Source organism: Periplaneta americana, chromosome 1, assembly GCF_040183065.1.
Source record: "Periplaneta americana isolate PAMFEO1 chromosome 1, P.americana_PAMFEO1_priV1, whole genome shotgun sequence".
NCBI lineage: Eukaryota > Metazoa > Arthropoda > Insecta > Blattodea > Blattidae > Periplaneta > Periplaneta americana.
The window spans coordinates 153,507,352-153,524,033 of NC_091117.1; the positions used below are offsets into that span (position 1 = coordinate 153,507,352).

Below are 16,682 nucleotides of genomic sequence, written 5' to 3' on the forward strand. Positions count from 1 at the left end.
ATGAGGAAGTCATAAGAAGACTCATCTATAATTTCTAGGCTACGCATAAGCAGAGGCCGACTCTGCAATCGCTTCTTCCAAAAATGGATATCAGTGTACGATTGTGTGAAGAAAATAGAGAATAATTACACTGAAATTGAGCACGTGATGGACAGTACTTTTTAGAACATTTCCATAGACTTAGAGACATCTGATTCCAGCACAAAACAGTCGTCTGATTCGGTCGGAGAATAAGAATATAAAAGATGGAATAGCGGGCGTAATTCCATTAGGTACCTTCGGACTCTTGAGTAGGAAAGTGGTGATACTAAGGTAAGACGAATGTTTTTGAAAAGAGATGAAACGGATATGCCTGCCGCTCTGAGCTTGAGAACCGTAACCCAAACAACCCCGACTCCTCTACCCTGCTGACCGGCAATTTAAAACTTCGCGCAGGTTGGTGCCATAACATCTCGTCTCAGCTCTACGGACCGATTATTTAATCCTGACAGCTCAGCGACGCGAAAGAGAGGAAGTAATAGGAGGATTGGGGAGAGTTCTGGAGTAGATATAAGGGCGAGGGATCGGTAAAGGAATGCAGTACATCTTAATTGTACTGGAAACATACCGCTCTACCGCATGTGTGACACCCGATGCTTCGAAGGCAAGCGAGTGAATAACCCAAACACCCCTTGGCGTAACTAAATGGACTCGCTTGACCCACGCGCATATCTCCGTCGACTATCACGACTGTGCTGCAAATTTCCCCTGAACTTCCCACTCTATCTTCCCCGGTTGAGACGAGTACACTGGGAAGTAAGCATTGCTTAGTGACGGATTGTATAAGGCTTTTACGAACCTTCGGCTCTCGCTGGTCGCCTGAAATCCATCACTGATACACAGTACCTACTTTTTTTATATATTAGTTGACAGCATGTCAACACCTTGCTAGCTGTATGTTTGCATCGTTTCTGTCACTCTCTTGGCTTGTCTCCGCTCCACCCATCCTTCGTCATATGATAACGCAGAATTCCTGCACGGAAATATCATATGTACTTCGGTAATAATATGATATGCGTAAAATAATCACTTAGTGATTTAAGACGGCGCTCATTCCGTCGAATCCCGGCCACTTAGTCACTCGTAATGAGTGCACCTCTGTACATAGTGTGTTGGACATTGTGCCACTGTCACACATGTGTGACAGTGCATGAGGGTTGGCCACAAAAGGGAAACCGAGAGGTGGAACTTAAACTGAGAGGATTCAATCCGGCATCGGAACTGGAATCCGGTGTGGCTTAATGGATAAAGCATCAGCACGCAGAGCTGAAAACCCGGGTTCGAGTCCCGGTGCCGGAGAGAATTTTTCTTCGCTCCACCCATCCTTTCTGCACGGAAATATCATATGTACTTCGGTACATCATAATATTATGTAGGTTTGTTATTTCGTTGTGAAAATCTAAGACTTTCACTAGGTCTATATCTAGTGCCTACTCTTATCTATCATTGATTAAACTACCTTAAGTTAACTCGACTAAATTTATCGCATTGACATAGTTTATGGATGTATGCGCATGTTCTTGCATTAGTTTATGCTTTGTGAAAGTCCATTTGCCAGTTTTACTTAACATTTCCCGCTGGAACGCTAGTCTTTCTTTGTCCATTTTCGGGCACTTGAAAAGGAGGTGGTCGACGGTCTGTGATTGTTTATAAGGCAGTGTCAGCGAAAAGGAAGTAGGCGTGGGTTTCTGAGTTCCGTTTCACTTCCCCGTTGTGCCCAGGGCTGCACTATACCAAGTGCAGAGCGCTCCGCTCAGATCAGCTACTGGCCGAGAATGCGCTCATCAGACATGCTTGCATGGCGGGCATAGTTTGAGTCATTACTGATCCCTAACGTCCGTCATATCTTTGCTCATGTAACGTTGATTAATAATGATATGCATACAATTATATTTTTATTTCATAAGTAGGCCTAATATGGCAGTACAACTCACTTGACGATGTGTGTCAGAGGAAGAACAGTTTATTATAGGACTGTACATCTGAACTCTGATTAGTGTACTGTGTTACTTGTTACTAATCAGCGATGTATGCAATGGAAGGGGAAAAGAACTGACCAACCTACCCCATTATTTCCTAGCTAGATGCCTTAAAAGTGATGCCTTATTGGTATCACTTAAGAGGTTCAAACCTGTCTTCGGATAGTTGACTAAACGGGTGTACATCAATTGAGTGCGAAAAGATTTAAAATGCATCAGTTGAGCTCGAGGTCAGTTTTTGTGTAAACATCAGTTGAGCGCGGGGTCAGTTTTGGGTATACATCAGTTGAGCGCGGGGTCAGTTTTGGGTATACATCAGTTGAGCGCGGGGTCAGTTTTGGGTATACATCAGTTGAGCGCGGGGTTAGTTTTGGGTATACATCAGTTGAGCGCGGGGTCAGTTTTTGGGTATACATCAGTTGAGCGCGGGGTCAGTTTTGGGTATACATCAGTTGAGCGCGGGGTTAGTTTTGGGTATACATCAGTTGAGCGCGGGGTCAGTTTTGGGTATACATCAGTTGAACGCGTGGTCAGTTTTTGGTATACATCAGTTGAGCGCGGGGTTAGTTTTGGGTAGACATCAGTTGAGCGCGGGGTTAGTTTTGGGTATACATCAGTTGAGCGCGGTGGTCAGTTTATCCTAGGGTCAGAGATGACACGTAGCGCGTGAGAAAATTTGTGTGCACTGTAAGTCAGGCTTGGTGGAGAAAAAAAAAATCAGTCCTTGGGGCTTTCTAATGAGTATAAAGATAACAATACTGACAACGGTAAATGGTTGCACTGGGTATTCGGTTTTTAATTTCTTCCTGCAAATGAAGTCGGAGATGCATTTGTTGAAGATTCAGATAGCAACCAACCTGTTAATGAAAGTATCACAGCCTTTGCTGATTATTTAGTATCAAATTTCATAGAACCAGATTCGTTATTTCCCTCTGAAATATGGGATTCCGATACTGTTACATCAGACAGAACTAATAATGCATGTGAGACTTTCCACAAAGCGTTCTCTGTGAATTTTAATAGTGCGCATCCTCATATATATTTGTTTCTTCAAGTCATTATTGAGACAAACTAGCACATATATTAAAATGAATGACAACGGGAATACTGTTAGAGCCAATCCTACAAATAGAAGTAGGAAACAGTAGCCTATATAGAAGAATTACTTTGTAGATACAGACGCGGAAATATTACTAGAATTATTGGTTCCCTACAGATAGTGGCCTAATATTATCCAAGAAAGTGACTTAGATATTAAAGAATCCATTACTGGCACTGGAACAAATATTTTAAATTCTGATAAGTACCAAGTTATCGGTACGAGCATTTTTACGAGAGCAGTATTTTTAATCATACCTGTCAATGTTCAGAGAGTCCTAAGGCTGGCCGTCCACTGGAGCCGAATTCGACCGAATAACAACTCGGCCGTTTACGGTCGTACACGGCCGAATGGTCCCACAACAAGAGAATGCATTGGCGCGCGTCCATTACACTCGCCCTATTCGGCCGTTTGCGGCCGAAGACGACCGAATGATGATTGGATCCAATTCAGATGGGATTTTCCGGTCTCATTCGGCCGAACAGAGCAACACGTGGTCACTGTTTCCATAAATTTCGCCTTGAACGCCGAAAAATTAATTAGATCTTGTATTTTTTTTATTCATTAAACAAGTGAAATAAAAATTTTAAGGCTTAACAAATTATTATTCATGTACTACTTACTTTAATATCACTGACAAACGTTTCTCAGGAGGTACAACTTCTCTGAAATTTGACCATTTTGAGATTGATGGACGAATTACATTTAAAATATATTGAAATATCAACATTCATCCGACAGTAATCGAAAAACTTAGCACTATCTTCTAGAAGTTTATTGTGTAGGTGTAGATGATGAAACTTACCCAGGCGACATCTTTCTCTAAGTACGTATTGGATATACCCTATATTTTCGTCGTTTCGTCCTCCGTCTCCTCATTAGGTAGGGATTGTCCAATAATAGTAACATGTCCTCCACATTCATTCTAATAATAATAATAATAATAATAATAATAATAATAATAATAATAATAATAATAATAATAAGTAGAAGGAAATTGTACCAGAACAATGGAAGGAGTCCATAATTTGGCTTATTTTTAAGAAGGGGACAAGACTAACTGTAGTAAATTTCGAGGAATAGCCTACCACTTTTGTTAACTTCGTACAAAATTTTGTCCAATATTCTTTTGAGAAAGTTAACTCCATATGTAGATGAAATTATTGGGGATCAACAGTGCGGTTTTGGACTAATAGTTCGACTATTGATCAGATTCTTTGTATTCGACAGATATTGGAGAAAAAATGGGAGTATAAGGGTACAATGCATCAGTTATTCATAGTTTTCAAAACAGGCATATGAAACGTAGAGCAGAGTCCGTATACGACATTAGGAAAGTTCAGGATAACAGAGAGGGTTTGGAATTGAACGGGTTACATCAGCTTGTTGTCTAAGCGGATGACGTGAATATGTTAAGAGAAAATCCTCAAACGATTAGGAGAAACACGGAAATTTTACTTGAAGCAAGTAAAGCGATAGATTTGAAAATAAATCCCGAAAAGACAAAGTATATATGTCTCGTGACCAGAATTTTTTACGAAATGGAAATATAAAAATTGGAGATTTATCCTTCGAAGAGGTGTGGAAAAATCCAAATATCTTGGAGCAACAGTAACAAATATAAATGACACTCGGGAGGTAATTAACCGCAGAATAAATATGGGAAATGCCTGTTATTATTCGGTTGAAAAGCTTTTGTCATCCAGTCTGCTCTCAAAAATTCTGAAACTTAGTATATATCAGCTAGTTATATTACCGATTGTTCTGTATGGTTGTGAAACTTGAACTCTCACTTTGAGAAAGGAACAGAGGTTAAGGGTGTTTGATATTAAGGTTCTTAGGAAAAAATTTCAGGCTAAGAGGGATGAAGTTACAGGAAAATGGAGATAGTTACACAACGCAGAACTGCACGCTTTATTCCTTACCTGACATAATTAGGAACATTAAATCCAGACGTTTGAGATGGGCAGGGCATGTAGTACCTATGGGCGAATCCAGAAATGCATATAGAGTGTTAGTTGGGAGGCCGGAGGGAAAAAGACCTTTGGTGAGGCCGAGATGTAAATAGGAGAATAATATTGAAGGATTTGAGGGAGGTGGGATTTGATGATAGAGACTGGATTAATCTTGCACAGGATAGGGACCGATAACGGGCTTATGTGATAGCGACAATGAACCTGTGGGTTCCTTAAAAATCATTTGTATATATATGTACTTTTTAGTTGGTTATTTAACGACGCTCTATCAATTACGAGGTTATTTAACGTCGATGACATTTGTGATAGCGAGATGATATTTGGCGAGATAAGCCGAGGATTCGCCATAGATTACCTGGCATTCAACTTACGGTTGGAGAAAACCACGGAAAAAGCCCAACCAGGTAATCAGCCCAAGCGGGGATCGAACCCGCGCTCGAGCGCAACTTCAGATCGGCAGGCAAGTGCCTTAACTGACTGAGCCACGCCGGTGGCTGTATGTATGTATGTATGAAGTATAAGCATGTAGCACGAGAACTACAACTGCTAATTGACGGCCGAAGCGTCGGCTCCAGTGGACGATCGATCGGCTCTTCTGCCGGTTGTCCGGCATTCGGCCGTATACGGCCTAACAAATATTCGGCCGTTCACGGTGCCAGTGGACGGCTAGGCTAAGTCTGTACAAAATAGGAAGGGAAATTGTTGCGGGTCGTGTTGAACTGACTGCCGCACTCAACTGATGCATTCAGTTCAGGTAAAATTTTCTCTTGCGCTCAAGTGATTAACTCCCGACTAAACAACACCAATAAGTACTAAACTATGTTCTTAAGAATTTTTCAAAGCAGTGTCCATCTGCAATCACATATTAACGACATATTTTCATAAAATAAAGCCTTCTATTCCTCGTCCAGATTTACGGCATGCAGAAGACCCCAGTTCAGCACTGAGACTGCTCCTTTCGCAAAAAAAAACCGCGGAGGGCTTTGACTGAGACTACAGAATTATTTAATGGTCGAATCAGAAAATAACGAAATATAAAATCTTAAAAAAGTAACGACGATTTGTACAAGTTCTTGAGGAAGAGTAAAACTGCATCGGCAGTGTTAACAGTCAAAGAACGTATAAAAAGCCAAATGTTTGACGTACCTTGAGGCTTATCTCGCGCACCGAATCTAATACGAGAATAGTGGTTTTATTTCCGGTACACGAGAGACTGAGGTTCGGTCGCGGGCAGGACTACGAGATGTGTGATAGGCAAGACTGCTCTGAGGAAGATCTTCCTTGCCATTTTGATCTTCTTATTTGGACTCTCCGTAGTCTCTGAAGTTAAAAAGAAACATTTAATACCGGTAATTACTAAATGTTCAGTCCCAATAGATTGTTCGAAACTTTGTGCAGCATGCTTTCTCTGAGCACTTCTGTTTCCTCTGTCAGTTTCTTTTCACTGTTTATCCAGCATCGCCGTATCAAGTCACTGACTCTGAATAACTCTTTAGTTATGTAAATCTGCAGATACAGCACCGTCTCACAATTTAATTTCTGCACTGATTCACTCTCATTATTAATGTGAGAGTAGAATTTCCATGGCCTTAAAATGACCGGAAATGTCACTCCTCATGTATTTGTAACTTAAGCACTGATATGTGAACGCAAAAAGTAATTTAAATTAAGTTATATCTTCAATTCAATTATGGTTTATTTAATGAAGCTCACAACTGCCGAGATTATATCAGCGTCGCAGGTGTGCCGGAATTTTGTCCTCCAGGAGTTCTTTTACACGCCAATAAATCTACTGACATGAGCCTGCCACATTTAAGCACACTTAAATTTCATGGACCTGGGACGGGATCGAACCCGCAACCTCGGGCACAGAAGGTCACCACTCTACCGGCTCGCAACCCTGGCCGACAGTTCTATCCTTGATGACGTTTATTAATTATATGAGTAGAATATAAAATATTAATAAATTCAAACCTTAAAAAAAACTTCTTTCAGGGTATTACGTACATTTTTGTTCTGGAATTTCTCACCTCATAGCTTTTCTAAGTTTAATTATATTAACGCAACATTTAATCTAATTATAGTCCGCGGTAAAAGAAACTTAAAAGGTGCGAAGCATTAATATTTTGTTTAAGTCGTAGCCGTGAATTCTGATTCCACTTCAGGCATGTCCCATTATGTGTATATCCAAACCAGTTCCAAAAATCTCCTAAAACAATAACCTTGTGGTTACATCCGTCCGTGGGTAATCGCATTAACGTAACGAAAGACTCTCATCCGAAACAATCACATCACACAATTAAAAATATTCATCTCAAAGAGATGCTTGATTCTATTACATCTACATGACTACGTCCTCCTCTAATATACAGGGTGATTCAAGACGAGTTACCATCACTTACGGAGCTTATTTCCGAAGAAATATTGGGCAAAAAATGTCATTTAAATATGGGTCCTATTCTCAATATTTTCAGAGTTACACTAATTTGAAATTGTTTGTAAAATACCTTTTGTCTTTAGTTTTAAGCGTAAAAATATTACAATTAGAGAACGAACTATTCAGGAGTACGATTTCTTTAATTAGCTAATATTCTGAAGCTAAAAATATGTTGTGACTTCCTTAGTTGCATCAGAATGAAACATGCTATTGTCCGGAACAAGAAGAGTGCCAAATATGACGTATGTCGCATGGCATGGCTTAGTATAGCATGATGCAATTATAATTATTATAAGACTTACAAGCAATTGTACTCTTACACCGCCCACATCACTGCAGTAGGCCTATATGGCACACTTCCGGCTTCCAAGTTCGCATTAATATTGATAGCCTGCCAAGAATGATTGCATGAACACGTACATAAAATTGGTCTTTCATATCCGTGAATTTTCAGGGTCAAGACGAAGTAAGCTCTCAAAAAAGCTTCCCGAAACTGATAAAATATTCATATCTTCCCAAGTGTTATGAGTTTAAAGCCTTCAGAAATACCGTATTTCTGAGGGCTTCAAATACCTAACTCCAAATTTCACAATTTTTCACAGAACAGATTTATATCTGCTTATTCCCTCATTATAAAAAGTCATAAAATCATAAAACTAAAAATGACAATCATACTAATATCACAATAATTCTGTGTAAGAATGACAGTTCAAAATTGTCGTTAAATAAAACTATACATTTAGATTCATTAAGCTGTAAGAGAATTTATTTCAAATATTAAATATACATTATGATTCTGCAATAAGAAACTCATTCTAACGATTTACTCTGGCTCAGCTCTAAAATGTTCTCTCAATTTTTCCAGATGGTACGTGGACAACAACATTCGATGGTTCTTCATCTGTTCAACCGTGGCCGCCACAACTTCCTTGCTATGCCTCGTCATCACAGCAGCTGCTCTGGCGGCCATTCAGGAGCAAAGATCTAATCAGGATCTCTACAGATCCATCTACTACGATCAAGGTTTTGTTCATCCGCACAACATCCAGGAACAACCTGTGGTCACCAGTAGCTTCGACGACATTCCATCTCTCAGCTTTCAAGTTGCCCAAGAGAACGGATCAAATACTCCAGAAAGTCATGGCAGAGTGGATGAAGTCACGAAAATGCCATCTTTCCATGATTCTGACAAAGGAATAGATCATCTACCTAACAGTAGTACTGGTGTGCAGAATTCTGCAGGAGCTTTAAATTTTCCAAATCTTCAAGATGTACACATTGGGGTTACGACTGAAAACATTAGCCATGGTCTGGATGATTTGTCGCTTGATGATTTTGAAATTAATATTTCACACGCTTCAAAAGATGAGCATTACAGCCCTGAAGACATAGAAAACAAACATAGTAAAATTTCCAACCAAGAAGAATCCGATACAGAAACTAAAGTTGTGAAAGGTAATAAAAATGGAAATAATGAAGAATATACTCATATAATGCGAATAGCCAATGCGAAATCAAATAAAACTTTAAATAACACTTTTGATTTCTTGAACATAGCGAAAGATTTGAGTAAATTTCACATGATGCTAGAACCTACTGCAGGTTCTGAAATTGAAGACGAAATCAACAGACCCAAAAAATCCACGGAGGAATATGAAGATCAAAGTGGCGGTTTTCAAAAAGGAGTTTTAGTTGAAGAAGATACAACTCCCAAAATTTACAATAATGATGAATCGCAGGACATCATGACAATTCCTTCCATTAAATACGAACCGCAAGACGTTCAAAACATTCCAGAAATAATCCACAATGATAACGTTGACATCAATCATACAATCCCAAAATTTTCATCGCCAAATGAGAAGCTTGAACAACCCGAATACCATAAAGTTCCACGAGGTGGAAGAGAAGTAAGGACTGTAGTTGCTATAAACATTCTCGTAGCTTCTGCCCTCGAATTGGCATGGTCATTACTATCAGCTAGCATTGCTTGGAAGGGAATGAAGAATTGTTATCCTCACGAAAACGCTTCAAGCAGTTGTGAAAGAACAGTGGAAGGCCTTGAAAGGACTCCACCGCCACCTCCACTTTCCTCAAACGGCACGTACAACTCCAGTAAAAGACACAAGACAGACGGAGTCTTCAGGAAACCTGATATCATCTCCAATCATAGACACTGTCATCCAAACAACAGCATCCATCTGAATACCGTTCAAAGTAAAAATGGAATAAATCGCTTGCATATGATTAATACTGTGTCGGAGAGAATTGAACCTTATCTCCCAATGGAAGAAAGCACCATGGAATACCAAGAGCGTGTACATAGGTTTCTAGCGTCAAACAATGTTGCAAACAATAACAGTGATAGTGCTAGCAATATAGATTCTTGAGAGAGATCAATAAGTATCGGTCAGTCCCTAAGTTTCTGAGAATGAATCTTGAAAGGCACTGACAGTAATGAACGCTTTTGGTATTGTTAATTTCTGTGGAAGCTAAATTAAATACGGTATTTTGAGAACTACGGACGAGTTTCGTTAAATACAGTATAAGTCAATCTAAGAGAAATTAATAGAAGGCTATAAAGGCTATATAGCAGCCCTGGGCACAACGGGGAAGTGCAACTAATCTCTGAAACCCCTCCCATGTCCGTTCCGCTTCACTGCCTTATAAACAAACGCACAGTGGGCACTGTGCATCAGTGGTGGATTTCAAGCGACAAACGAGAGAGAAAGTTCGTAAAAGTTATGATACAATCTGTCACTGAGCAGTGCTTGGAGTGAAGGGGAAATATGTATGACTCAATTGAGGTAATAGCTCCCAGGCCTGCTATATCCTATTATCAGGTATGAAGATTATCTTCAACAAAATGCAATTCAGAACTAAGTTCGACACAATGAGCATCGTCGAAAACGTTTTAATTTTGCGTTAGACTGGACTATATGAAAGGTGTTGATTTAAATCGATCGAGCAATTGGCTACGAATTTAAATGATTCGAGTTCAAAGTCGCGATAAATAAATATCTTATTCGTCACAACTCTTAGAATTAACTCTTGGGAAGATTCTGGCGTTCATTGAATTTCCTTTCAAATGAGTATCGACCGTTTTCCCTGAGATAACAATTAATAAATGGAGTGAATGGCTATGAACTTCAATTACGTAAGTTCAAAACCGTGTTAAGAGGGTATTTTTATTCTCAGAAAGGTTCAGGCTTTCATTGAATTTCTTTTGCAATGAGTATTGACTATTTTATCCTAGCATAATAGTTAACCAATTGAACGATCGGTTATGTACTAAGTGATGCGAGTTAAAAACTGTGAAAAAAGGGATATTTTTAATCCTCATAACTCTCAGAAAGGTTCCGACATCAATTGAATTTCCTTTCAAGGTATCGACATTTTACATCGGGTAATAAATAACCAATCAAGCGATTGGTTATGGACTTGAATGACACGAGTTCAAAACCGTGATAAGAGATATTTTTATTCCTCACAACTCTCAGAAAGGTTCTGATGTCTATTGAATTTCCTTTCAAAAGAGTATTGACTGTTTTACCCTGGGATAATAGCTAAGCAATTGAGCAATTGGCTATAGATTGAGCGACGCGAGTTCAAAATCATGATAAAGGGATATTTTTATTAGTCAACTCTCCTTTCAAATGAGTATTGACTGTTTTACCCTGGGATATACAGTAGATGGCTAGAATATGAATTTAACCAATATTTTCTAGCAAAGTTAAAAATCAACGTTAAAAAATTTTAAGATGTCTAACTCTTTGTCCGCCATAGGGCCTATATCTCCAAGGTGTACTTACGTTGACAATTACGTTTCATTTCACATATAGGTAACCTATCGCTCTACAAATAATAATGTTTTGCTCTGGTCTCAGATTATGTACAAAGATTAAGGTGCAGTGTCGATCAATATACAAAGAGAAATTACAAAGAAAGATTATAAAGTTTACTTAATATTTTATTTCAAAATGTTAATACTAAGCTTATTACATTTTAATGTTCCCAACGAATTGACAATTAAAATGTGCTCCATTTCCGAATTAGATGTGCCGTCCATTAGTCTTTCTCCTTTGCTTTTGAACCTGGTTGAATGGCTTTACGAGAGCTGAAGTCGGGACGGGTCCATACACTTAGGCACGCTTTGACCCGTTGTGCGCCCTATACAGAGTGTTTCATAAATATTTTGACAAACCTTGGGGGCATGTTCTTCACGCCAAAACAAGAAAAAAGTTCATATAAACATATGTCTCAAAATCTTTAGTTTTTTAGTTATTAATGAAAGAACATAATAAACATCTGTTAGATATTATCAGCTTGGAAGCAAGTATTGCAACTTTAATCAATTCAGAAACTCATAACAAATGCTCAAAATGTTTTCCTTTTGCTTCCACTTTCATTGTTAGCTTTTTAGTTATTAATAAAGAACATAATGAAACATCTATTAGATATTATCAGCTTGGTAGCAAGTGTTGCGACTTTAATCAAATCAGAAACTCTTAACAAATATTCAAAATGTTCTCCTCTTGCTTCCACTTACATTGTTACGAGTTTCTGAATTGATTAAAGTTGCAGTACTTGCTGCCAAGCTGACAATATCTAACAGATGTTTCATTATGTTCTTTCATTAATAACTAAAAAACTAAGGATTTTCGGACATGTTTATATGAACTTTTTTTCTTGTTTTGGTGTGAGGAACATGCTCCCAAGGTTTGTCAAAATATTCCTGAAACACCCTGTATACTCGATAATTGTCCAAGTCCGTCAAGTGGCCTGGTGGACTTCCTGAATCCGACGCTGACAGCTGGGCCACTTTGCCTCGGCTCCTGCTAGGCCAGATCTCGTTTCGCGGACGTGTAGCCTAATAAGCCCCAGGAGCCCCAAGCTCTTCCTGATCAGTCGACGCTGACAGGTGGGCTACCCTGCTTCCAGGTCCTATCCGCATACGAGTAACCTGATAAGCCCCAGGAGCCCGAAATCCCAAGCCCTTCCATATTGCCATAGGAAACACGTACTACCTCCAAGACTACACTCCAGTCTGTTTCTAATATTGAAGATTATAAATTAAGTGAGCAGAGGTGGAGTGTGTTGGTGGAATGATATAGGGAAACGGGAGTACCTCGAGAAAACCCTATGCAACATCTGATTTGTCCACCACAAATTCCATCACGACCAGACCGGAGATCGAACCCGGGTCGCCTGGATGAAAGACTAGCGCGCTAGCACCTGAGCCACACTTTTAAGCCACATAGTCGGTCACGCATGACAGGCAGGTAAAATGTCGAACTTCTACCTCAGGCAAGATAGAACTACACACAGACAACATACATACATCCGTGCCCAAGGCAGAATAAAACTCATGACCGGCAATTTAATGTAGCTTCAAGGCGTTCCCCAAGGTTGACTTTAGCTATCAAATTCTCCTATAATAGCACATGCCATTCATAAATTATTAAATATCTGTATTAGCACTTGCCTTACAACTTGATCTAGTTTATCTGAATCTTTTAAATAAAAATAATGCCTATCTTAATCGTTTCTGGCTCACGTTGCTGATATGTGAAATCATTGCACTGTGCCAGAGAATGTATTACAGTGCAAACTGACAAGACCAGAAAATCCCTCGAAAGGCGATGGAAATGCCGTAATGGAGAATTGTAAGAGAGGAAACTAGGATAAGTCGAGTCAAATCTGTTGCAGTTCCATTTTCCACAAATAATTCGTGATTCGTCTTAAAACAGTTCTCAGACATAAAAGCAGATGCTCTGTCCGTAACTATAAACAACGAACTTACGTTAATTGCATCCATGAGACTTTGAACTCGCGACCGCGAATATCATACATTTAAACCTCGTGTTGTGAGAAATTCAGACAAATATGAAGTTCGCTATATTGAAATTATTCCAACTATATAATAGTGTGTTACAGTGTTGGTAAGTGTTTGTGAACTGAACTGGTTCCTAAGCGACTACATTCGATAACAGTAATGAACGAAATACTCAAGTGAAGCGAAGAGAAATAGAAAGACTAAATGTTATGTATCGAAAACCTATTTAAAGAGGATTTTAACACGGTGTGGGAACTAAGGCCTAGGCCATTATGCCCGCTCAGAAGATGACACGTGTTTACCATATTATTTAATGACAAGCAATTGAATACATGTGAGAGTGTGTCTGGATACTCTGGTAGTGCCGACAATAATGACAAAGTGATGTGCAATATCCAAAAATCTCAGTGGAATTTTGTGATTCCCATTACTGTTACCAACTTACGAAAATTGTTGTAAGTAAATTATAGTCATGTACAAAACATGTTATTATGAAGTGTGTATATATTACGACTTAAGACTGATTCATCAATGAACATACAAAAGATTGTACGTACATAATAGTCTATATGGTTTAATTTTAAAACAAGAAAGTTGTCATGCAAATCTGGCTTTCAGGTATGGCTCCCTGTGAAGGAGACTTGAATAATTTCAAGGGAAAAATTGTTCCGGGGCCGTGTATCGATTCCGGGACCTTTCGCTTAGCGCACGAACGCTCTACCGATTGAGCTACCCAGGAACTACACCTGACACCGTTTCAATTGAGACACTAAGCGAAAGGTCCCGGGATCGATACCCGGCCTCGAAACAATTTTTCCGTTGAAATTATTCAAGAAAGTTGTCATTCAGAAAGGGGTTTTCTTTAGATTTTTTTGTTGCTATAAATGTCATAAATAGAGCCTATTTTTGTGAGCACACACACTGGATTTTACACTACATACTACATAAATAATTTACTTGGTAGATTCCATTAGTATAAAGGAATAACGAACGTTTTATATTAGAGGACGGTCAGTAAACTGAAATAACCACTTAATATTTTAGGAGAAAAATTCTGTCCGGCGCCGGGGATGGGAGGCGGGTCCTTGGTTCTACGTACCAAGCGCTCTGACCACTGAGCTAAGCCGAATCCAATCCATAGCACCGGATCGAATTCTCCTCCTTCGATGTTTCCCTTTGTGGCCTGACTCCAAGTTAGACATATATATATATATATATATATATATATATATATATATATATATATATATATATGTTGACGTCTATCCAATGTCAACTGCCATTATACTAGGAGCGCACTCTATTGAGTGACTTGTTGGCCGGGAATCCGCAGTTATTATGCATTGCTAGCTAAGAGAATGGTATTGGATACACGTCAACATATACAGTACATGCCTAACTTGGAGTCAGGCCACAAAGGGAAACATCGAAGGAGGAGAATTCGATCCGGTGCTGTGGATTGGATTCGGCGTAGCTCAGTGGTCAGAGCGCTTGGTACGTAGAACCAAGGACCCGCGTTCGATTCCCGGCACCGGAGCGAATTTTTCTCCTAAAATATTAAGCGTCAATATTACAATAAATTCTGTAGGACAAATTTAACATATCTATAATATTGAAATAACCAGTTTCAATTATCTGTCCGTCTTGCTATTAATAATGAAGGAAGTAAATATTCATTTTTTATCTTCTTCTCACAGCAATGGATTAAATCTAAACAAACCCCTTTCTGAAGGAGTTTCTGTCTATTTTTCAAATAATGTAAAGTATGTACAGAGCAAATCCTTTATGATATTAAATAATTTAAGAAAGTTGTACTGTTGAGTTAATATCTCAGGGTGCTATTCCTAGACATTTCGCTAGCCCGCGCTACGAGCGTGCTAAACTAGCCCCGGCTATCGACTGATTACTTGTACAGGATTCATATCATATCATATTGCTATCACTGGTTTATGAATACGAAAAACGTTAGTTCGCTGATCATCCACCGGAAGCCCGCGCTAAGAATGTCTATGAATATGCCCCTCAAAGATTAACACTTAACCTCTACTTATATTGACAGCTCTATTCAAACTCTATTATTCCACTATCACATTTCACGGCCATGTGGTCAGCGTTAAGAAAATCATACAGCTTCACCCAACATGAAAACAACACGATTAATTGGGCACACATCAATTTCATGCGTAAGAGGAATAATGGTAATGGCTTAAAGTTCCCGCCAAAATTAGTCACTAGGTAAAGTATCATAGTAGTTTCATTATTTAAGACAGTGAAAGTATGCAAGTTGTTTATTTAACAAGTTTAGCCATATCATTAGTTAGAAATAAGCCTTCATTTCTCATGTTCGTTGTTTAGTCATTACCATTTTATTCGAAGTTTCCGAGGGTAGATCCCATCAGGTGCTTTTAATAAGATATAAAAACTCCCAGCATGTCTTCTCTCGTAAGAAAGTAAAACCGATTACGCTGTGTAATAGATTTGCTGTACACTGAAAGAACCCTGTCTCTCACAGAAAGTTCTACAAACAAAATATAATTAGTCGTCGTTTTTCGCCCCGTCAGTTTTCTGTCTTGCGGACAGATGTTGATGAGGGTTCAATGTGACGATCAGTTGCTGTTCGTGGTTTAAAAATTGATGGAAGCTGCTACAGCGCTGGGCATTTGTTGTGAAATAGTCATTTATAACTTAAAACTTCTTAATCGTTTAACACAGAATTTTAATAAATCTTCTTCCTACAAATTTTATTATGAAAGTATATGTTAATATTATTAATATAGGCCTGCGTACAAATTCCCTTTCGCAACTAATGTCCAAATCTGTTTTATTACTATTATTATTATTATTATTATTATTACTATTATTATTATTATTATTATTAATCTATTATTTTAATTGGTTATTTTACGACACTTTATTAACTGCTATGGTCATCTAGCATCTGAGTGAGATTAAGGTGATAATGTTAGCGATGTGAGTCCAGGATTCAGCGTCGAAAGTTACCGAGCATTTGCTCTTAATGGGCTGAGAAAAGCACAGGAAAAGAACTTCAAGCAGATAACTTGTCCCAACCGGGGTTTGAACCCGGGCCCGCTAGTTTTACGGTCAGACGTGCCAAGGCTTACTCCACAGCGCTGAAATAATAATTGTTATTTGGTTATTTAACGACGCTGTATAAACTACGAGGTTACTTAGCGTCGATGGAATTGGTGATAGTGAGATGATATTTGACGAGATGAAGTCGAGGATTCGCCATAGATTACCTGACATTTGCCTTACGGTTGGGGAAAACCTCGGAAAAAACCCAACCAGGTAACCA

General features: G+C 38.9%; 1 protein-coding gene across 2 annotated transcripts in view; it reads left to right on the plus strand.

Moving 5' to 3' along the window:
- The window catches only part of LOC138702250 (uncharacterized), a 123,185-nt gene extending 108,007 nt beyond the window's left edge, over nt 1-15,178 (plus strand). The window contains exons 3-4 of one of the 2 annotated variants that reach the window (XR_011332827.1): nt 8,396-14,031; nt 14,147-15,178. Coding sequence is in view for 1 of the 2 variants with exons in the window: in XM_069829838.1 (XP_069685939.1) it covers nt 8,396-9,920 (1,525 nt within the window). In the remaining variant the exon portion in view is untranslated. Of the gene's footprint in view, nt 1-8,395 lie in introns of both variants that reach the window. The other variant, XM_069829838.1, reaches the window with a different exon arrangement.
- The last annotated feature ends 1,504 nt before the right edge of the window (nt 15,179-16,682 follow it).